Source organism: Mercenaria mercenaria, chromosome 2, assembly GCF_021730395.1.
Source record: "Mercenaria mercenaria strain notata chromosome 2, MADL_Memer_1, whole genome shotgun sequence".
In the NCBI taxonomy this organism is placed as follows: Eukaryota; Metazoa; Mollusca; class Bivalvia; order Venerida; family Veneridae; genus Mercenaria; species Mercenaria mercenaria.
The window spans coordinates 47,526,678-47,551,892 of record NC_069362.1 but is presented as its reverse complement, the minus strand read 5'-3'; the positions used below and the strand labels follow the sequence as shown (position 1 = coordinate 47,551,892).

General features: G+C 33.5%; 1 protein-coding gene across 6 annotated transcripts in view; it reads left to right on the top strand.

Moving 5' to 3' along the window:
* The window catches only part of LOC123563923 (cGMP-dependent protein kinase 1-like), a 179,061-nt gene extending 160,204 nt beyond the window's left edge, over positions 1-18,857 (top strand). For all 6 annotated transcript variants that reach the window (XM_045357092.2, XM_045357091.2, XM_053536520.1 and 3 more), the window contains 13 exons: positions 214-277; positions 6,296-6,373; positions 8,139-8,233; positions 8,997-9,068; positions 9,683-9,754; positions 10,553-10,640; positions 12,143-12,282; positions 13,052-13,141; positions 14,590-14,731; positions 15,021-15,184; positions 16,268-16,390; positions 16,910-17,039; positions 17,817-18,857. In XM_045357092.2, the coding sequence (XP_045213027.1) occupies positions 214-277; positions 6,296-6,373; positions 8,139-8,233; positions 8,997-9,068; positions 9,683-9,754; positions 10,553-10,640; positions 12,143-12,282; positions 13,052-13,141; positions 14,590-14,731; positions 15,021-15,184; positions 16,268-16,390; positions 16,910-17,039; positions 17,817-17,915 (1,357 nt within the window). In that variant the 3' untranslated portion in view covers positions 17,916-18,857. The remainder of the gene's footprint in view (positions 1-213; positions 278-6,295; positions 6,374-8,138; positions 8,234-8,996; positions 9,069-9,682; positions 9,755-10,552; positions 10,641-12,142; positions 12,283-13,051; positions 13,142-14,589; positions 14,732-15,020; positions 15,185-16,267; positions 16,391-16,909; positions 17,040-17,816) is intronic.
* Positions 18,858-25,215: the final 6,358 nt, after the last annotated feature.

The following is a 25,215-nucleotide window of genomic DNA, read 5'->3' as shown; positions in this document are numbered from 1 at the left end:
ACAACATTCAACCTCCAGAACAAGTAAATGCTTTCTTCTTGACATTAGTGTTGATGGTATGATGGACAAGAGCAGCAATGGTACTTCGACCTAAACATAAAGTGCGCCATAAAGGCATTTTCCTATCGAGTGCTCACTCTTGTACAACAAACAACAATATCTAACCGCTACTTAGAAAGTTGTAATATACATATATCTTTATTGTATTTTCAGTGTACCCTCGTTTAAAAACTTACCTGAAGAGACGATTAGCAAGATAGCTGATGTTTTAGAGGAGGTAAGCATTTTTATAACTCTTACAGAACAGTCAAATTGAATAATAAAGACATGAAAGCTAAATATTCTTAGTTAACATATACTTTTAAACTTCTTTAATTTTTGTATTTTTACCTGTCGGTATATTAATATTTACATATTTTATATTATTAGCAGAAACCCATACACCTTAGGTACAAAGATAAATTCCTTTGAGTCATTCTGATTCGACGTAAAATTGTTAAAATAAAGATAAAAGTAATAATGGCTTTTGTAAAATGGTAATCAGTAAAAAAATAAGTTTGTATTCTTCTGTCAGCTTGTGAAAATAAAACGGAAATTGTAATGGCTCTATTAAAAGTTCATTACAAGCAGTAGTTCATTGTTTCTTATTAACATTGCATTTATCATATTTCAATATCTCATCAGAAGTTGGCATAGGAACACTCGGCTGATCACCACCGATAATGAAATATCTTTTGCATGAAATAATCATCACAGGAATGAATTGCACTTTAGCATATGATGCAGTCTGATAAATACCTCGGATACAACGCGAAAATGATAATTATGCGAATCTGCAAATCTGAAGCCTATGGCTATGTACTTGTCAATAATCTCACTCACCGGACCATGTATCTAAAATGGCCTATTATACTGGAGATCAATAATTACACATAAAATTACTTGAAATTTTCTGTACGGTGAATTCCAAGTGCTATTTCAAAACAAAAAAGTTATGTTAAAGGCGTGGACCGCGGTATTGTACAAAGAACAGACAAATAGTTCAGTCAAATAGTCTAACACATACCAATATTGAAACGCAAACTTCGAATCATCTTTTTGAAATTAATAGTTTATGTTGTACTTATGTTCTACTAAGTCTCATATTATAGATATGTTAATGTCATGCTGTTGATGTGTTATCTGATTGAGTATTTGTGAATGCTATGTGTATTGTTGGTTATATTACTTTCGCATGAGTACAAAGTGTATGAATGTTCAAAACTAATTTGATATGCACGAGCGCAATGTGAAGCAGACAAATAATATTATTCCCTAATCAAAGTAATTGTTCTTGATAAGCCATCTATATGTTAATATACATTTTCAAAGAAATGAAATAAAAAAAAAATAAAAGAAAATATAGATCTACAAAACGCAATCCAGGGTCACCAAAAGCCGAATTTATAAGAAAAGACATACACACAACTAAATAAAAATAACACAGAAGAAGAGAATGTGACGTTTTCTTTAAACATGGCAACCTATTTGACAGCAGACCTCACTAAAAAGTACCCGGGCTGTGCGTCGTGTTAGAATTTTATAGGGACGTGGCATGACATCTTTCTGAGCGCGGCACGGCGTCGTTCTGACGTAAAGAGAGTTCGGCTTGAGCGTTAAGGTTTTATAATGTGCTCCTTTCTTTAGAAATATAGAATAGAAATAGAAAAAAGAATATTTAATCGGTTATACTACGTCGCAGAAATTTTCTGCTGTGTTTATACCGTCTTTCATGTATTTGATAAGTTAGCAGATATAAAATAAAGATAGACCATTATCTCCATTGCACCATATGTTGGCGAATGAGATTGTGTCAAAATCTAATCCTATTTCAAAATTAACTATTATAAATTTGTCTCTGTTGAAAGATTGTTTACGTAATCTTAAATTGGTCATATAGTTTTGATTAAATTAATGATAATTTGAATAAAAAATCAAAGTGCCTTATGACTAAGCAAGTTGAAACAAAAAATGACAAAAATGATATCACACAAGTATTTCATTGAGCGCAGAATATAGATAAACCGTCAAGGTTGTCTTGTGGTGGAGTCTAAAATAGATATTTGCATAGATTCGTTGCTATTCACATGACATTTTTGAATAATTTCATCATGACCTCACTTTTGAGTCAGGATTTGATATTAGTAATATAAGAGCTGCATGACTTTAAGACTCATACCATTAATTCTTTTATCATATGAATTACAAATAAAAGAATTTATTTCAGTTCGATACTGAAATTGGTTAAAGTACATTTACTTATCGCTGAAATTGGCCAGTGAGCATATTATAATACTTTGTACATAAAAAATTGATAAGATAGTAATGGACTTTTTTGTTGGACTTTGTGCTGTTATATTGCCTGGTTTCTTTGGAACCATGGGGTTGAAAATCATAGGGTCCATTTAATTTTCTTTACAATAGTGTTCTGGCTGCGCCTCAGCAGGATGCGTGAAGGGTGCTACATATTTCATTACCTCTTCTGAGAGGACGCAATATTACCGAGTCGGCTTTTATTTATCTGCTTCCATGCCGATTTTAAAGTTTTTATGAGCACATATATATGATATATTTAAAAAGTATCGGTTATCTAACATGAACTTGAGTTTAAATAAGTTAACCATATCATTATTTCCCAATCAGTCTAAACTTTATGAACCTAACGGTTGATAAGTAAAAAGATAACATGTGTGAAAAATCTAAATGTTAGTCAAGGAAAGCACAAATTGTTTATTTTTTGAAGGCTCGTTCCATGATTGTTTTTCAGTAAGTCTGTTAATACTTTTGTTAAACTTTCATTTAAATACACATTAGTCGCTGCGCTTTTGTAAAACTGTTATTTCATGAAAAAAAAAACACATCCGGGAGAATGCTTTATAAACAGTTGATACACGTCTTTGATTCCTTTATTTTTGTCATATTGTCAGACATATAGTTTTATCAAAGTCTGTGTATATGAATATAATTATTCAATTTGTTTAACCGAACGGGTGACGTGTTGATATAATGAAATGAAAATTTTCGTCTTGTCTGTAATGCAGATGCGCAGTAGAAAACAAAGTTATCGCACAGCAATAGCCTAAGAACGTTTTGGAAATTACATATAATTTCCCGATGACGTTATATTTCATTTGTTTTGTATTTTTGCATCTGATACATAGATAAGAACTTTAGCAAAATGAAAAATGACATCTTTATTCCTGTTCTTGTTTTGATGTAATTAAAAAAAAACATTGCTTTGCCAAATGTAATTAGGCATAAGCAGAAAATAATTAACATCTAAATTATAGTGGTTTAACAAGGCCATTGAACCTATGCATTTGAAATGTTTTTGATGTTGAAGTAATTTCCAAGCGTGTGGGGTAAAAACATTGAAATAACAATGCTGTTGATTGTAACATGTTTTGTACGTTTGATAATTTGAACAAGAGATCATTAACTGTGAACATTAGTTGTAAATGAAGAGGCTAATCCTGTGTTGCCGCGCGCCACCAGAATGTAATTATTTCTGTAAGCTTATATTTGAAAAAGAAAATTTGTCGGCAACATAAACATCAGGCATGAGTCACGGAAACAGAAACATGTAATAATTAGATATAAAGTTCCCCCAAAGAAGTCTGAGAAAAACTCTATCGATGAACAGAAAGATTTGGCAGTCAAATCTGAGAAATATCACGATTGCTTAGACCCCATATCTAAGGAATTAAATCGCTTCCAGATTTAACGCGGATTTAGCGTTAGTTCATCAGCTAATACTTCAGATACTGTCTGATATAGAAAACGTTTATCTTTTTCTCTCTTATTTGCAAAGCACGTGACTTAATGCGAATAATCTGAAGAAAACAGCTATTAGTTCTCATAATTATATTTGCTTTCGATCTAAGTATCATTCCTTTTCACAAGATGTTATTGAACCTTATGGATGCCAAGTAAAGAATACTATTTATGATCTAAAGCGAACATTTCACTTGTCTCATCTTCCCCTACGAAGGACATTCAACCATTTGAAATAATATTTTTAATATACCCTCGGAACGCACAATGTTGAAGCTGCTTTACAGAACTTTCGGCGAAAAATATAGAGGGTTAAAAGTGCTTTCCGATGGTGAAATTTATACACAATAAACATAGATATGATACGGCCCTAGAGTTTATCCAAACAATTATATTTGATGAGTCAGTTGAGATTGTAGTGGCGTTTTTTTTTATCATCTTCAGCTTTCAGCTGAATTGAAATAAACATCAGAGGATGCATGAACATCGATTATGAGAGAGAGAGAGAGAGAGGGAGAGAGAGAGAGAGAGAGAGAGAGAGAGATTGTATAAAACAGTCTAGTAAAACAACGTTTGTGAAAATGACGTTTCTTGTCATACTTAAAACTGTTGTTACGTACGGATGAAATTAATTGACATCTAAAATTCTGCTGGAATCAGCACCTGGTAAAAATGACACTTGCATATACCCGCAAGCCGTTTTAAAGTGTTAGGCACGTTCTGAAGTCAGTTAAGATATAAACCTTTTCAATGCAGCCCATGCGTAGCGCATTTGCAATTGGGTACTGACATAACTATATAAATCAGCATGCTGATAAAAACAAGTCGCTCGCTGCTGGAATATAATTGTTCCAGTAAGTTCATATTTATAGAAGATTATTTATAGGCAAAATAAACACAGACATCACTCACTAACATCTACGCATATCAGTACTAATTAAACATATAAAGTTCATCTACATTCCTAAAGGTTAGTCTGTGTTCAGAAGTTGTTCGATCTACAGATCTAACCTACTTAGAGCAAGACTTAGTTTGAACCACATGATATATTGAAAGGTGGAATAATCAAAGAGAGGCCAATATCATAATCAAAGATGTAACAGCGAGATGTTCATGAAATATCAATTAAAGGAGGGATTTAACAAATGGGATGTAATGATGTCCAATACTATCCCTGATTTTGTGTTCAGATCACCTTTAAACAAATATGAAACTGTATTGTTATACAATAAAGGGAGCTACCTAAAGTTTGAACTCTTTACATAGAATCGTTTTTGAATAGTTACAATGCACTATATATAATGCAACAAAATTCCATGATTAAGGTAAACTTGCTCTGCTTTTATGTATGACAATCTATATAGGGTTGGATATGTGATTTTTTCACCGGATAACCTTGTATACACACTTGTATACACAAATTGGCGTCTGTACTAAAACATGCAGACAATTGTTTTTCTAACCAACTTCCTCATCTACCGATATAATCTGGTACAAAGGGAGATGACCGCGATGACCCGGATGAAAAAAGTTCAACCTGGCAGTGACTATCAATTCTAATTAATATCCATGTATATCTCAGATTATGTTATGTGTGTAGTAGAAATTTACAGCATATTTGCCCCCTTTGAGAGCTGGTTAACCTGTTGCAGATATGTTTACTATCATTAATAAACAGCTGCGCAAAACAAAAGAGGCAGTAATTAACGAACCAGTTTGTTTCACTCGACACGGGATACGCTTTTACATTGTGATCTGTACGAATAAATTAGAGAAAATTTTTCGGGTGGTATGTTTTTACCTTTTTAGATATGTACATGTACCATACATTGCCAGAGGTTTCCCGAATTTATATCGCGAAAATATATGATTTACAGTTTTCTCTATCTTGCAAGACTTCATGCACATCGGCGTACGCCGGACTGACCCGGGCAGTGCCGAAAATTTACCCGGTTACCAATTTCAAAACTACGATCGCCGCAAATGTGAAACGTATTGGCCCGTTGTCAATAGTATTTTGAATAATTAAGCTCAACATATCTGTAGAAATAAAATGGCTTCATTATTGAAAATTTCACAACCACATTATGGTCTGTTAGAGCACCGTTTTCCCACAATATTTCAGTTATTTAACAACGGGATGTTTAACATACAAGTCTTCTGCATTCTGTACAATACTAACCTGTTAATATCCACATGAATCAGAGGCCGAGGACAAATTAATTCAGACGCAATGTCTTTTATCAAATCTTCACGGGAACACCTGCTTCTCTCGGGGATCGAATTCTATACCATACAATCTGTATATATGCGCTGTCTCTATTAAGCTAAGCGAACGGGCTCATTTACATTATGGATGGAAATAAATCTTTTGTATGATTATATTGTAAGGAATTGGTCAGATGATTTTTAGTGTAGCACCGGCTGTGGCAAAAATGTGCCACGTTTTACTGAACCTAAATGTTTTACTTATTAATTTCAGACTCACTATAACAATGGCGAGTGTATCATCAGACAGGGGGCACGAGGGGACACGTTTTATATTATATCAAAAGGAAAGGTAGGTCCATTAGTTTGTTTCTATTTTATAGTTTTTAGTTGGGAACGATTACATCAGCTTGCTAGTTATCTAAAATTATATAACAATTACTAAAGAGGATTATGTTGTAGTAATATCAACAGAAAAGTATAATTAATGTACTTTAGAAAACAATACTTTTTAATTATAGGAAATAGCCAGTTGAAGGCTATATTCTTGACAACAAAGCATCCGCCATGGCAGTTTAACAGAGTGTTGAGATAGTTTAACCTTATCATAATAACATGCTGTGTAGGCAAAAAATCAATTTTGTATAATAATAACGTCATACTGTTTTGTTATTATACTCAGATGAAGTCCAATGGACGAAACATGTTAGTTTTAAAGTAAAAAGTATATATCTGGAGTTAGTTCTTCGCTATATCTATTATTTATGATACACATACAAATGCGTCTAATGAATATCGAGAAAGCCTTGAAGAAGACAGAAAGTAATGAGTAAAAACAAACACGTTTGTCAATATGACATTTAAGAATGCAACATACGAGACAAATTGATTGACTATTATATCTTGTATGTTTTAATTCAAGCATTTTTCCTTTTCTTTTCAAAGGAACATTGCATAAAGTATGTAAATACAATACCTGTATCAAATATAAACATTATACAGACTGCATAAATCAATCATTATTCGCAAACTTTGCATTATTATAATAATTTTACTAGAGAGAGAAACCGTTACTTGTGTATAATGTATCTATCTTGTAAAAGCATTTCTGACAGAGGGAAACAAAAACGACGTCAAACCTGGTATGCATTTCTCATTTCCATTAAAAAAAAAAATAAATGAATTTTGCTTGATCATTCAATGTCAGATTTGATAGTAATTTGCAGAAAAAAAATCAACATAAACAACATAACAAGTGTGCTTGCTGTTTACCATTCACTCAAAATACAGTTTTACCAGCATATTAATTAAAAACGAATATTCATGAGAAAAGTTGCGAGGTAAAATCTAAAATTGTAAGGCATCAACTAAATGAGTGTAAATTTTTATTTTTAAGAAGTGTAGTTGTACCTATTACAATAAACTTTTACAAGTACATGGTTTGAAGTTTTTTTTTCACTTGATCAAGTGGAAATTCATAGCCTACTATCATCAACTAGACGGTAAGCATCGGGTTGGGTCGGCCTGGCTTTGCTTATCATAAGAATCAGACAGAAAAAACTCTTTAATAGATTTTGTTTGTGTTTATAGTCGACATTTTTCATCATGCCTCGTGCTTAGTTTGGGCCAATATCATGACATTTTATTATAGTTTTTGACAGAGGTGAGATCAGAAAGATTGATAAAGAATAGGTATTTTTTACGCAAACCTAAGAGGTTTCGTGACGTATCTAAACCATGATCTACATTCTACACTGTAACATAATTAATTAGAAGTGTGATTTCGTAACATTTTGTTTACGAAAAAACAAGGAATTGTTTACGAAAAAAACAAGGAAAATGAAATGACCTCTTTCTTCCTAGATTACTGTGATTGCTTTTATCATAGTCGATTCATGGAATATGGTAGAGAGGCCATGTAGAAAAAAGTAACTTGTGTTGATATTTTAAAACGGGCCATGTTAAATATCAACGTTGAAGCTGTGATAAACTGAAACAAAGGCTTCATATTAAGGTCAGGTTGTAGTGAGTCGACTTCCAAACAAAGATAATGAATAAAAAACTAATTTCTTATGTATGGCAAAACCCGAATTGAAATTAAATCATTGTGTTTTCAGGTTAAAGTAACCAAAAGAACTTCAAAAGGTTCAGAGGACCAATCTTTACGATATCTTCAACGAGGAGAGTTCTTTGGCGAAAGAGCCCTACAAGGGTACATTACAGTTATTTCATTCACAATTTGTAAAGAAACATATCGGATAGATGTTAAACATATATTTATGATATGGCTGTCTAAATGGCTGAATGTTATATTTTAAGCGTTTAGACGGATAAAAACCATATAGGGACTTATGGGGAATCCATGAATAAAGAAAATTGTTTGCTCACATGTTTGCAATTATTTGTCACACAAAGATGTTCTGTTCCATATTAAGTATCAGAAAAACATAGTAAATGTCAGATTATCGATCTGCCAAAAACGTACGGTCGTGTTAATTCGTGTTAAAAATCATTTTCGACTTTTAAGTTAAAAATATCATTATATTCAATAAATATCATACAGATTCCATTCAGTTTTGATCTTTAGCGTCAAAAAATGAGTTTTAGCTCCAAATCATATTTTTTAAGAATCTTTAGTTGTCAATGTCGAAAGAAGTTACTTCGAACGATACTACTTTGTTAATGTTCTTTTGTAAACAGCGTGAGATCGCAAGTACAATCTGACGGAACAGGTTACTATTGATATTATTGTACCAGTATTATTTATAAGAAATTAAACCTATTTTCTCGTTCTGTTCAAAGACAAAGCAAAAGTAAATATAATGAAAAAATATAAACAATAATTCCTCTGTTTATTAAATAACGCTGGAAAAAGTAGTTTGCATTATATATTACACTTTGTGTTTCTAAAAGTGAATTATCATCTAATAGCCATTCCACATGTAAACCTAACAAAAATGTCTATTTTGTTACAGAGAAGATATAAGAACAGCAAATATCATAGCAGATGATCCCGATGGTGTTGATTGTCTCGTTCTAGACAGAGAGTAAGTATCTCAATTATACGGTTGAAAGAATACGTAGCAGTCAAAGAGGATAACTTAATATAAGATTTTCTCTAGTAAACATGTGTAGTTGGACTTGGTTTATATACCTTTTATTACATGGTTTAACATCTAGTGAACCCTCGCCCACTTATATATTCATATGCGTTTTTGTTCAAAAAAGTAAAATAAAATGATTCAATGGTTTAGTGAATTGAACTTTTGGATTACGAAAAGTTACTTTAGTATATTAGCATCAACATTTAAATGCTTTTTGGTCTACTCTCATACCACAACTACTTAAACAAATTTGAACTTTCAAAAGATTTTCTAGGAATGATGCTCAGATAAATCATTAAGCTGATGTGTTTTGTACAGTTTGGCGCTACTTTTTAACCTATCTTTAAAGCAAGTACACGTCTTGTATTCCTGCTGTTAAGTCTTGTTTCCATAACTATAATCAAATTATCAATATAATAATGCGTATAACTTTTTTTTTATAAAGAGTTTACATATCAAGCCATAAAATATAAAGTGTAGAAGACAAAGTAGTCACAATGAAGCATAAAAGGTATAACTAACGATGAAAATTTTTTCATTTGCCTTTTTCTTTTCAGGTCATACACACAGCTTATCAGCAACATAGACGACTTACAGCGTAGCTACGAAGACGAAGAAATAGTAAACAAGTATGTGTTATACTGCATTAGATTTTCATGCAAATTAATATTTTCCGCAGTTATTACAGAAAGAATATGTTTCCGACGCAGTAGCCTTCGCAAATTTACCACCCTGAATATATAGACGGTGTTTGCTGTGTTAATGCTCAATAGTTTAATTCTTTACGGCATTCCTCAGATTACTCAATGATATCGCCATAATTAGAAAGGCCGCCCTCATCATCATCCGCATCTCATTTTTCCAAGCAGACATGAGTAATGTCTAATTCTCATTAACCCCAGGTTTTGTTTTGCAGTTCAACAGTTGCATTGTTTTATACACTCCAAACTAGAATAGCCATGGATTATTTTTTCAGACAGCAAATTTTGCATTTGACCTGGTGTGTAATTGTTTGTCTAGATATTACGACCTGTAAAATCAATCCATTATTAAAAATAATCAAAGCAGTAATTTAAAAGACGACATCAATTCTTTTGGAAACATTTTATTTCTGAAAATAAAAATCACCCAGCATTACAATAAAGTCATTGTTTAGAGAACCTGATATGTTTGTCTTGCAATGGTTTTATATTAAATATTGTTCGACACAAAGTATATTTCTTAAAGGATGGAATTCAATATTTATCAACAAACATGAAATGAAATGTTTCTAATGCTACCTGAATGATTCATGAGACGAATTTCATTTAGTTTTCAGTGACGGACTTAATTTGTTCTTCTGGCCAGATAACATTTAGATTAAATGAATTTCATATATTTGCTTAATGCGTGATTAAAATTACAGTTTTTTTTCTTTGCTTTTACAGTGTTGCCGCAGAATTTGCCAAACTCAAACTCGGTGATCTCAGTATTGTTACAACTCTTGGAGTCGGCGGATTCGGCAGAGTCGAACTGGTGAGCATAAATGTCGGCATATGAGAGTTTCAAATACAATATTTATTTCATTGGCGAATTGAACTGAAAACATGAGTTCCATACTTACAGTTTGAAAATAATATCTCGCTCTTTGGTACTGAAATACTGGAAAATCCTAATATGTTAAATTTAAAGTTTTCTATTTCTGTGACTTGCCTACGAAGCTGCCTTAGATTAATATATTTTCTCAGGAATATAATCTATCTGGTTAGATCAGGGAGCAGTTTTCACCTGTCGGGTAACTATTTCAGTTTTGCTTACTTTACATACCTGAAGATAAAGAACTGCCTGAAGTAATTTTCTTAAAACTTTCTATTTCTGTTCAATCTGTTGATTTTAGACATGCTGTTTGGCATTTTCTTGCCCCAGGAAGCACCTGCTTTTATGAGAAGTAAATGCTTTTTATATTCTAAGGTCATGTTAATACCCTACTGCCCTAATTTGATATGATTAATGTTTACTGAAATATATATTTTCCGTTGGTCGTTGAGACGAGATGTTAATTGGACAGACTTATAAATATTGGCAGGTTTGCCATACAAATGTTAACAGCACTTTCAGTTCCATGCTAATATTTAAGAGGAAATCGCAGTTTATTTATATCTTTTCAAAACACAGGCACTGTGCCGAGACAATAATTGTTGTAAATTATTATAAACTTATCATATCAAACGAAGTATTTTGACGTTCATCGCCCAGGAATTTAAATTGAAAGCTTTTCTACGAGAACGCCGTACAAAGAAAAATAACTTCCAAGAAAAATATGATTTGTGCATTGCTGGAAAAAAAATCAGAACTGAACCTTTGGATATCCAGAGTGAAAATGCTAATATCAATATTCAGTCGGTCGTTCGCAGTTTTCTCAAAATAAAAAAAATGCTAGAAAATACGCATACGAGCAATTATCAAAAATGATAAGCATTCTGCTATACGGTAGTAATTACCAATATTGCATGTATAATACAATACCAACATTTTGAAAGTAAGATACGCCGTTTTAAAGTGTAAATGCATCTTCAGTTTGATTCATGCTGTTCCAGCTCAAAACCTTATTGCCAAGGATAAAAAAGGCGATTGCACAAGGTTTAATATATTAGGTCTGCAGTGCAAAGTTTATTGACATTTTCTATTCATTCTTTATTTGACATCCTATCAATTATTACATCAGAATTACAGAGAATCAATAAGAGGCCTCTGGTTAAGGGCGCTGACTTTCAATCAATTGCCCCTCACCGATGTTGACTTGAATCTTACTTGGGGCGTAGAGTTCTTCATGTGAGGAAGCCATCCACTTGGCTAACGGAAGGTCTATGGTTCTATCCAGGTACCCGCCCGTGATGAAATAATGTCCGGAGCGGCATCTGGGGTCTTCTTCCACCACGGAAAGTTGGAAAGTCGCCATATAACCTAACTGTGTCGGTGTGACGTTAAACCAACCAAAGCAAACCAAAATGGTTTTTACAGTTTTCCCTATATTTCAGGTACAAATTAACAATGACGATAGTCGAACGTTTGCATTGAAAATCATGAGAAAACACCATATAGTTGAAACACGCCAACAGGAACATATCATGAATGAAAAGAAGATTATGTCCGAGTCCAGATCCGACTTTATTGTCAGGTATGAAATAGAAGTGTTTATAAAAGATGTTATTTTACCACAAGTACCTTAAAATTTACACATGAATACATATCCAGCTCAGAGATAAATGACGTGCAAGTCTACCATAATCACATCTAGTTGTGAAGACGTCCAATTTAGATATTTGATGTATTTTCTTATCTGCGAAAAACGACCACCAGCAAAGGAAGATCATCCTCACTCTCGAAACAGTTAAAAGTGAAATTAAAAATACATACAAAATGAACAATATACTAAGAAAACTGTAGCATATGATGCCAGAGCAATAAGTTTCATTTGATATGTTTTCGGACGTATTAAATTCAAATTGCGAGTATACTCTTCTAGAATGAGGCGATTACTGAAGATAATTATAATTACGTTTGTCTACCAATAAGGTTGTGATCTTGTTTACCAATAAGGTTGTGATCTATGATATTATAGACATTGTTGCTACGTAACAGCTATTTATATTGTCTATCCACGGATCAAATGGACAAAACAGAGATCATCAAAGCTTTCGAAACATAGATAAAAATGCAATAGTATAAGTAGTGTGTCTTGGAGGGGAGCAAACAGTGAGGATTATGGCTCCACATTGTAGGTTTTGCCACAGACCGTCAGATGGCGGTGCCCCACTTGGTTCCTATTTGTGTTTGATTTATCCTCGTTGTCTGTTTGTTCTACGTTGTCTGTATATGTGTATGTCTGCATACGCTTCGCTGTGGTTTTGTTTTGGGTGTTCAAAATTCTGGTTTTGCAATTTTAGATTATATCGTACATTCAAAGACAGAAAGTACCTCTATATGCTAATGGAAGTGTGTCTAGGTGGAGAGCTGTGGACAGTTCTTAGAGATAAGTAAGTAATAACCTCAGTATTTCATTTGATTCTCTATGTTAACTTTGATTGACTAGCATCTAAATTAAATCAGCCTTATCTTTGTTTGGACATCATGAGTAATATCCAAAGTCTGAAAAGAAGGTATCTGCGAAATTGATTGAATGAAACATACGCAACAACAGATCATTTTTATAATACCTCCATTTAAAAGGCTCCATCTTAATGTTTCCAGCCCACTCTCAGACTAAGGAATATGTGTTTAGATATAAATCATTAAGATATTGTATCGAAGAAGAATGTCACAACACTTTATAATTGCTTCAGAATATCAAATGATTCAAATCACATGTATATCACTCTATCAAAGTACAAACATACGTAAAGGACTAGGTAAATCAAGAATAAAACCGTAGGTTTTCCGGTAAATTTCACAAACATATGTTTCTTGTCGTAATATATCATGTTATATCAGATCTTCACTTCCGCCCAACAATCATTTGAGCATATACAATTAAATAAATATGCAGAACATCGATTTTCACCGATTGTATAAGTTTACAGTTCAAACATGAGTAATGGACTATATGTAAACAAAACTGAGTTAGAATTTCTCTTGTCATGAATAATCTTTCATGTTTGCCCTCGCCTTCCCCTTTCGACCTTTTCTTCAACTTAGAGATACGAAATATTTAGATATAGAACAAACATATCTAGGCAAGTATTTTACGCAACCCTGATTTATCTAAATCATGCGATGTGGCGAAGAAAGCAGTATTGACAGTAATTGATATACTTGTTGTTTGTACAATCTTGACAGAGTACATCATTTATCAGATTCATTAGATACCAAAGAATCTTTGTCTTTATACTCTTTAATGTACTCAATGTTTATAGTTATTATCTTCTCACGGGAATTGTGCCTTTGCACATATTGATGGACATCTTTATGAAAAGAATTTTTATCTGACATGTTGTAATTCAGATTTCTGCTCATGTGTTGTCTTCATGTCGAGTTGAAAAGAAACGCACCTTCTGTAACATTTAATCAAGCCAATTGTTTTTTATTCTAACATGATTCTTGAAGTTGTCGGTAATATATCTGTATATACTTGATAGAGGTCGAATCATTATTAGAATTCATTTTCAATATTCAAACTTGAATCAGAAAATCATGTTATTTAATGTAAGAAAATACAATTGGCATTATTTTGACATCCAGTTAATACTTTTCCGAGTTAAAGTCTTATTAATACTATAGTACCTGTATCTCCCATATGTTACTATTTCAAGACTTTTATTTGAACCGTCTGAAACCGTCTCCAGTATTTATCGCTTTCATATTTGCATACTTAACTGAAAATCTAGGAAACCAGGTTAGCCTCTGCTAAAGCGCCGACGTCGAGTTGCAAAAAAAGATTACAATCTTCTATTTCTTGCCTAATTGCGACACATATCTGTAATTTCAGAGGATCATTCGATGACACTACAACAAGATTCTATACGGGTTGTGTTCTTGAAGCCTTCACCTATCTGCACAGTAAAGGCATCGTCTACAGAGACCTCAAACCGGAAAATCTTCTTATTGACTCTCACGGGTATTGTAAATTGGTAAGTGAAATTTATATATTATCTTGATAAGTTTTATTAAAATTGTCCAGAAACGCTTTTAAAGTTGCTTGACTGTTTTCATATTTCTAGGATAAAATTATGCGTGAACACATGTTTAAGCGTTCTTTTTAAATCTATAAATTTTAATGTCCACCTTAATAAGATTTTATAGTCATGATATATTAGGACATAGAGGCAGATGAAACATAATCACAGTTTTAGCAATTAATATTTCCGACGCGTTTCTATTTGGGGAATATATAACGAAGATTTTGCTTTTCTTTTCCAGGTTGACTTTGGTTTTGCAAAGAAGGTTGGTTTAGGACGTAAGACTTGGACTTTCTGTGGCACACCTGAATATGTCGCACCGGAAGTCATCTTAAACAAAGGTCATGATATAACTGCAGACTACTGGTCATTAGGAATATTGATGTTCGAACTTCTAACTGGAAGGTAAGCAAATTAGATTGCTTTTATACGCCCGAAGGGACGTATTATGTTACACCCCTGGTGTCCGTCCGTCCGACTGTTAGCAATTTCGTGTCCGCTCTGTAACTCTTGAACCCCTTGAAGGAGTTCAAAGAAACTTGACATAAATGTTCACCACACCAAGACGACGTGCAGAGCCTAAATTTTGAATGTCTCACTTCAAGGTCAAGGTCACACTTGGGGATTAAAGGTCACATCAGTTTGTTTCGTGTCCGCTTTATAACTCTTGAACTGCTTGAAGGATTTCAAAGAAACTTGGCACAAATGTTCACCATACCAAGGCGACGTGCAGAGTGTATGTTTCGGATGACTCGCCTCAAGGTCAAGGTCACACTTAGGGGTCAAAGGTCTAATGTGACTTTGCTTTGTGTTTTTTGTTCTGCATTGCAGTGCTCTTGTTTTGATTTGGCAGATCCATTTTTTGTTCACTTACAATAATTTGTTTTCGAATTACTTCCCTTTTATGTTGCTATAAATATCTTATTTTGAAACCCCGCTTGGCGGAGCTCTTGTTGTATCTTGAAAACTGCAGATGATGAATAACCAATGGCTTTGATACCCTATGCCATATAATTAGAAGCTGTTTCCAAGCCCAAGTGATATAGTTCATTATCTTTCATTCTTTTGTCTCCCTAACACTAGATGTTGAGCCTCACCCTGGGATAATTGGCCTGGATAAGAAACCCAGTAATAAAATATAACAAGATTGAGAAAAAATCGCCGAAATAGGAAATGAAGCCCAAACGAGCTGTACAAAAGAAGCGGGTGTACTTTAAGTGTGTATACACTAAAATTGTCTGTATGAGCAACCCAAAAGGAGTTAAATGATTAAGACATGAATTTTGTAAGGTAAACAAAACTATAAGAAGATAATTTAGATGCTTTTGAATACAGATATGTATTGGGTACGCTTACCGACAGCTGTGCTGTTACAGCCTGCACTCTTTCCTTATACTTACAGATTTGTCCGTTACAGCGATGTTTTACATGATACCTAAAATTGCTTCGTCGTTTTTGCATTAATAAACTGTAGCGTTCTTTTTTCAGTCCACCGTTTTCTGGGCAGGATCCCATGAAGACATACAACATTATTCTTAAAGGTATCGACACGATAGAATTCCCGAGGAAAATTACAAAAAATGCCACAAACCTTATCAAAAAGCTATGCAGGTACAGAATTTTCTTCTTTGTTTGTTTGTCTGAAGAAGATTAAGTGCCATTTTTTCCAGCGGTATTTTAGTAGTGTCAACATTTTTTTGTTGTTAACATGCAATGTTTTCCTCATGTGATATGAATATGAAGAAAATATAAAGCAATTGTTTTACCAGTTGTAAAGCACTTGCCATATGATGTTCACTTTGGAAACAGTGGACGTCCTATTACTAGACCAGAGTTACATTGTTTTTATGATAGTTTGTGGTGGGTTAAACGCCTTTTTAAGTAATATATTGTAATACAACGCTAAACTATTAATCTGTGTCATGCAGCGTACAACTGATTTAATTGACACTAGAGTTTCGGAGTCTAACAATAATATGTAAGAGGGTATAAATAAGATGGGCAAGTTGAAAGTCTTTTATTTTTTAAAGAGATACTGATTCAAATCATATAAACCGAAAGATATACGTTTCCCAGTTTTAGGACATACATTGTGGGTATTCATTCATTTGAAACATCTCTTTCTCACAGGGATATACCGACGGAAAGATTGGGCTTTGGAAGAGGCGGAATACGAGAGATACAAAAACATAAATGGTTCGAAGGATTTAACTGGGAAGGCTTGCGAAAGCGCACTTTGACTGCACCATTACAACCAAAGGTAGCGTATCATTACGTGGCTCAGTTTTTCATAAATAATTTACTCTGAAAGAAGATTTGGGATGTAGAATTATTTGTTTAAGGAGAGGACATCAAAATGGGATGCGAGTCAGGTGCCCATCTGTATCTGAAATGGTGTACCTTGTGTCTATCTCCATACTATAAAAGCTTGACCTAAATTGCGCCGTTGTTGCTTTAAACTCAAACAAACCTTTATTTGAATGTAAATTGGATTGAATTAAGGTTGAACTAGGCACGCAGTTAACTTACTAGGTCGAACAATATACTTATACTTGTTCTCACTGAATGTATACAGCTTACCTCTAGATGATTTAATAGTGCCGCTGTGTATTGTGCTGCTGTTACATTTCACAGTTTGATGTAGTTAAAAGCCTACTTGAAATCCATTTATCATAATGCTTTCATTGCTGGACATGTTAAGTAGTAAGTGGATCTAAATGGATCTGTGAGTGTTCAGTGTATGTAAAACAAACCGTATGTCAGAAATGTTGCGGCTGATCTATGCTTTATATCATTACTGTTTCTTTATCAATCTTTTCTGTGTTCATGCCTGAACACACACACAAAAAAAAAAAAACTCAAATGGTATATCCTGTAAAACTCGATATGAATATCTTGCAATGTCAACAGTTTGACTTTTTTTTATTTTCATAATGTCTTAACAAGAATACATGCAATTCCCCATTTGATTAATTCTAAAGCTAAGGTAATATGAAAATGATTTATTTAACGTTTTCATTTGAACTTATTTTTTCAGATTAAGAGCACCGTTGATACATCCAATTTTGACGATTATCCAGAAGATGACGAGTCACCTCCCCCTGATGATCTTACCGGTTGGGACAGAGATTTCTAATTAGAGTCAGCTCCCACTGATGACATCACCAGTTCGAACAGATTTTAATTGTAGTCACTATTTGTGAAGAGGGATAAATTCATGCTATAGATGTTTCATTTATTCGTAAAATGAGGCAAAGACTGGTGAAAATGTGACACACTTTAAAGTCAGGAAGACACAAAATGACGCTACAGTATTTTAACGGGAGCATTTAATGACGTCACCAAGTGTGTCATAGTGCATCAATATATTGATGGATATGTTGTGATATTCCAAAGATGTTAAAATGGTACTCTAGTTTATCGGAATATTTCGTGATATTCTGATAAAAAAGGCTAATTTTGTGATATACAGTTGTATTTCGTAGCATCTAATAAATGTTGACATTGTTTAAACATTCGGGACTCATTGTATTAATTATTGCGTGTGAATGATGCGAAGTGTCAGACTGTGGCTGGGCCGCGGTTAAAGTTTTTCATTTTAAGGACAATATTGCTAATATTGTGGCATGAGTACTTATGCTGCATAATATGACAGACAAAATATTCGACAGATGTGATGTTAAGAATCAAACCGGCTTATTGCGGATGCCATCGAACTGATAATGGTGTATATATATAAGAAAATACCGTAGGTAGTCCATTTCTCTACATATTATATTTCAGAAACTTTCAGAGCTATTAGATTGTTTTCTTATACTATAGCGAACAAATAGAAATACTATCTATAAATGGCATTTTTCACATGTTCGCATTTAGTTTATAACTGTATCCAGTATTTTAGGAATTTTGAGAAACGGTGCCTTGGTATATGTATACCAGATGTATAATGTTCATTACTTGTTTTATACACATTATTTTAAACATATTGTTAGACCCGGTTAGTGCCGGTCGTTTGTGAGTAAGGCTAGAAGTAGCTGTCGTTTTACTGGTTTAAACATAATAAAGATTTAAAACCATATGAATAGTTACTATCGTAGTTTGATTACCCCCATTACTGTATTAATTTAGACTTGTAATGTCGTGCATAATTCTATATTACCCGCTGTTCGTCTGGCATTGAAAGACGTTTGTGGTGGTAAAACACTAACATATCTTTTTAAAATTATCCTCAATCAGGACTGGACCTTTTTTCCTTTTAGTGACTTAATACTGACCTAATAGACGTTACATACGGATTTCATTTGGCGACATTGACCCGTACACATAAGATAATATTCTTATATTTCTTAACAGGTCCAAACATTGAGTTATTTTGGAGTTTTTTAAAAATTATATTCAGCCTATTTAGGTCCTGCGCATTTTTCTCACAAGCTGTGCAATATGTCTGCCAAAGTAGTTACTATAATCTCACCTTCTTGCCTTATTGCAATTCGTATAAAAACAATATACATATATGCTGCAATTTATGTACTTTTGCCATATGAACTACCATCAAAATGTCCTAATGAAATAACAGTCTGAAGTATCAGCTATCCATTTAAAAGACTGATGGATTTCCAGCTGTACAATATGGTGTGATTTGACACAGAAAGTAAGATTAATATTGACCGAGGTGTTGAAAGACAAGTAATATTTACCGAGACTATTGCCCTCCTCATTATTATCTTTTCTGATAAATGTCACATCATGTCCCTCTGTCGTATGCCCGAGATTTTAAATGTCTCTGACAGTTGCTTTGTTTTCGGTAATTTTAAGTTTGAACAGTCTCAGCATGTACAGATGTTCAAATATTAGGAGTATGCAGTTTGTGGAATTATAATTTTACTGTACAAGCTATTAGATGTATTGCTTTGTCAGCCATGCATTAAACCGACAAAGAAAAAACTTCAACATACATTTAAGTCCGATTTCCAGAACATTCAATCAAATGAATATGAATAATACATTTTAAAGAATAGAACGCAACCGAGGAAAGTATTAAAAGACTGAGTTTGATGGAGCCTTCAAATGAGAAGAAAAGAAATATTCAACACCTCTCACGCCGCCTTCCATCAAACACATTCTCTAGCAACATTCTATTAAATAGATGCATTTAATGAACTGCATAAAATTCCAAAGTACAAGAAAATTGAACAAAACAAGTTCATGTACAAGGAGACACTTTACGGATACCAAATGGCACCTAAAGACTGTCGGTCTGATAGTCGATTAAATCGTTAAGCGTAGAACACACCAAAACTAATAGCAGACTTTGATATAGCATTGATATAAATGCCTCCTCATTAGTTCCTGATATGTCAATCTTCCAACATAAAATAACAATTGCTTAAATAATACTGACTGATTGATTGAAAGATGTTTTCTAGTACCTTTGAACTACTGAGAACCGTTGATACTGTAAATCGGTGATATAAAAGTTCATTTTCGAAACAAAACGTTAATTGAATTTGGATATATAATTACTAGAGATCTTATTTCCTGAAAGAAAATGGATGGTATAACCCTAATCATGCTGGACACGATTGATTCTGGTATTGTCCAAAATTGGAAGACGGGCAAGTTCATTATAGAAATGTAGCAAGGTAAGGAATAATGGACACTGCAACAAGTGTAATCACTCCAGAATGAACAGCTGAAGAAGACAAATGTAGCAACTGTGAATTGCACATTGATAGACACAATATCCGTTTGTATACTGCCAATTTCCACAGCCTTCAATGTACTGGTACGAGATCTTTGTAATTTTGACAACACTCTGCATTTTGTAAGCCTGAGACATACGCTGGTGCAAAAAGTGAATTTATTGCAAACAATGTAAGATATTCCGTAATTTCACTTACAGGTGTGAAAGTATACTTCGTGTCAGAAAGTAAGTGCTTTTCTGTATTATGTTTTCTTCACTAATGTAAAGATGGTGTTAATGCTCTTTCTTCTCGTAAGATGCAAAAACTCACCATGTCAACTACTTTATATAAAGATCAGTGTGAGGCGCTTATTGCCACATTATTGGTTTCTGAAGATGTTTAAGATGTGTATTGTTAGATCCAGTTCGCAACAGAAAGGTATATCAAACAAAAAACACTGAACCATTCGATATAAATGAGTATTCCTTATCAAATTATCTGGTAATTTAATTTATTAAAGACTTTTGAAAGTATACAGGGTGTAAGCATAGACGAATGTACATTTAATACGTTTGTTTTCAATTTATGAGCACCAGTCTGTTACCTTTTGAATGACATCAAACATATAATGTACTGTACATACAACGTTTAACCAATTAATAGGTAAACCCTACAACAAAACCCTTTGGTACGCAGTAATAGCAAAATGTTAGCAGCTTAACAGAGTCAGTGTTCATGATAAGTAAAAACTTGTGTAACAACCCTTATGACCTCAGCTCCTGAACTATGGTATACATAAACATTGAATACACATTGAACAAGTCTGCAGCACAAAAACCCTTACAGTAATAAGGCATACTATTTTACAGGACATTTTAATTGTCTGCAATATATTCTCTGAATGCAATACCTTTGACATTGATAGATGCATGGAGTTATGCAACATTTTTGTGCTGAAATAGATGTACAAACATTCACGTAACTATATTGTATATCCAACGGGACGAAAAAGAGAAATATATTATTTCATGAAACACTACAGGAAACACAACAGGAAAATGCAAGAAACGAATGCTTGACAGTTTTATGGAGCAGGTATACATATCTGTCATGCATTATGTATCACAATTTACAAGGTCTGCGAAAATATTCTCCAACTGTACCATCGGTGAACGTTATCGTTACTACTATCACAGGTTTTACTGCTTTTGCTTACTCTGAAAACAACTTTAGTTCCTACTGGTGCACATATCTAAAATGGTAATCCAAAATTAACGGTGACGTTTGTGACCAAACAGTTATTTTCTACTTCCTGTAACGTCTTATTTGTTTTGCAAAAAACGAATAACGTTTTCAGTAAACACACACGATTTGTTGAATTGATTATTATTATCTAGCATTAATCGAATTCCATTTTCTAAATAATCCGCAAATTCGGATATCAATGTCCTAAATAACAGATGTTTTCATGAATTGAAAACATTTTTCGGAACTGGATTTCCATTAGTTGAAAAGGATTATTAAATGAGCCGTGCCATGAGAAAACCAACATAGTGCGACCAGCATGGATCCAGACCAGCCTTGCGCAGTCTGGTCAGGATCCATGCTGGTCGCTATCAAAGCCTATTGGAATTAGAGAAACTGTTAGCGAACAGCATGGATCCTGACCAGACTGCGCGGATGCGGAGGCTGGTCTGGATCCATGCTGGTCGCAAACCCACTATGTTGGTTTTCTCATGGCGCGGCTCAAATATGCACACGCGCTTAAGTGATTATGTCATAAAGTCTTTAAAATAGGTATTTGTCATTTATGATATGGTAAGCTAGAGCGTTTTCTCTTTCGAAGACAAAATCGGGGTTAATCCGTACAATCATTCTAATGTGAAAATTCCAAGCAGATTTCCGTTGCGAAAATCTGACTTCAGGTTGACGTAGTATTTGGTGCTAAACGGGCGCCGAAACAGAATGTACCACATGTTATCTAAAAGACATTTCAGAACAGACCGGTGTTACATTGAATCCAAACTTATTCAACGGGACGTGTTACTACTGTTAAATTACTGTTACGCGATCACGTCACGTCGACCTACTAATTTTGGCGCTAAGCATGTGCCATGAAATATTTCTTCCCTAATCCGTCCATTTGTTTACATTAAATACATATTAGAATAAAAATAATACATAACAGAACCATGTTTTAACACAGCTCAACAATACGAAATCAGTTATACGCCGCGTGTATAATTCACTTCGCAAGCATCTAACCTCATCGTATCGTTCCGATATGTTAAGACAAGGTTTTGCTACATACTATTTCTTATACAGAAGTGTTCTAGTTATAATGATATAACTCCAGCTCCCATGATAATGTATTGAGACGTTATTTTTAAGTACAACAATAAGATAGCCGGTGTTTTGAATTATCAAATGATCATAACTTACAAATTTATTATGACGTAGCCCGTTTAAATTATATTGTAGAGCATAACTTAGCATTGTTTGTGTCAAAACAATATTTACAAAATATTTTTTTCTGGAAACAAATCAAAGTGATATACTTTCATATAATATGATGAAATAAAAAACAAACAAGAAGAGATAACCGACAATTCGAATTACAGTGCAACCTCTGCAGAGCAACACCCTTTTGGAGATTCAAATATTGACTGTTATGTAGAGGTTGTTGTTCTGGAGAGGTAAATTTGATAGATTATTTCAGTTTAGGGAAATTTTGATGATGTTGTTATAGAGAGGATTTTGCTTAAGAGAGGGCCGTCTGGAGAGGTTGTACTGTAACTGCTTTTATTACAACAAAACATTATCAATGTATATTTAATATATAACTGTAGGAGAATAAAGCACAGTCTAACAGAGCCATTGCCTCCTTGTTATAAAAGGAAAATGCATAAACATTTTGCTACAGATAAGTTTTATTGCAGTTACTTGAACTCATGCAGCAAAACTTAGAACGCTTTTGAATTATCATTAATGCTAGACGAATAGTCCCGTGTTTTTTTTCGGCACTTACTATTTTATGTTTATTTTGACAGTTGGCTTTCACTTGATAAATAAACGTAGGAGCAAAAACGCTAAGAAAGTATTCTGATGCAAAATACTTCCACAAGTTTTGATTTTATTACGCCTACTATGCATTTCATAATTTTAGGTTCTTTAGACTATTTAGCAACGCGTTTGCACAAACGAATTCAATTTTGCTTCACTTGAGATGTGAGAATACCATTGCCTTTAATTAATATAGGTAATGATGACTACATGTTGTTGTATAAAAGCTCAGCTGGATATCACTTCATACTAAAGTCTTTGAAACCGCTGACGATTGTAATGACCATATATCATGTCCTCGTGCACAATTTCCCATTTGTGCATTGCAATATGTTTAAATGAATAATAACATCTGTAAAAAGATCCTTTGGAAGCAAATAGTGCAACAAAGAAGAGTAATAGCAGAATCGGTTTGATTGAGTCAGTCCATGAGAGGTAATGAAATGTGCAACACCTCTCACGCCCCCCACCCCCCACCTAGCACCGGCTTAAGCGGAACTCTTTTACAGATATGCTGAATGGACTCTATGATCCCAAAGGACCAGAAACTATAACAACATGTTAATAACACTTAAGATAGTACATTTGTTTAGCAAATTTTTGTACATGGCAGGATTATATTCCACTTGCTGGTGAAGATATGGGGTTATCAATAACAAAAAAAGTGTTCATCATATTATGTAGAATCAAGCCACCTGAAAATAATTGCCTTCAATTTTGATAATCAAATTTATCCGTCAATGTACATAATTTTAGACTTTTTACATGAAAATCTTAATAGCTTGCTAGCAGACTAGATGAACAAAATAAAGTGATAATGAGAAAAAACGCCAGGATAATCATTGAATTAGGTCGATCTGGCTTTGTTTATCAAAACCTTAGTCGGCAAAGACCTCTTGAATATATTTTTAGTTCTACAATCGGCAATTTCATTATGCCACTAGCTTATTTAATGCTAATATTATGACATGTTGTTTTAGTCTTTGCGATAAGTAACACTGATATTGTCTACAGAATTGCGGTAAATTACCTGTACTTTAAGGTCAAACATTAAGCCACAAAAGGTGAGGTATCTTTAGCCTGGGAATCCAGTCTGACAATTACTAACATATTTTCTACTTGAAAATTGACAGTTGTTAATATCAGAAACTCGATGAATGCCAATTAATGCTAATTGGCGCAAATTAAGTGGGATCTTTAAGGCATAAATATTAGGTATGATGTTTTCTGACAAAGCACGAATATTATCAACGGCTTCCCAGGCTTAAGTATGAGCTATTTATCTTGGTAGTAGTTAGATAAATCTTGGAGTTACTTGGCTATTAATGTATTTATAAGGTCTTGTAGAGAGGTGTTTAAAATTGTCGTGTAGAAATAGCTTCTTGTTCTTGCATTAAAAAGATGTGGTCATGTAAAAAAAGCTTACACTTCGCAACTTGGGAACAGAAAGAAACAATTTTAAAACAAGTAAAACAGGAGAAAATGAATTGCATAATAACATAAATAAAATGTATCTAATAATCTGTGTCGGTACATAGTCTCAAATCATGATTAAAAATTCAATAACTTATTAATATATTTCCACAGAAATATTTATATTTCAACTTATACATTAATATAATTCGCAGATAAATCTACATTGATATCAGACAGTTTGCCCTACTGCTCTGTCCTACTTTTAGACTAGCA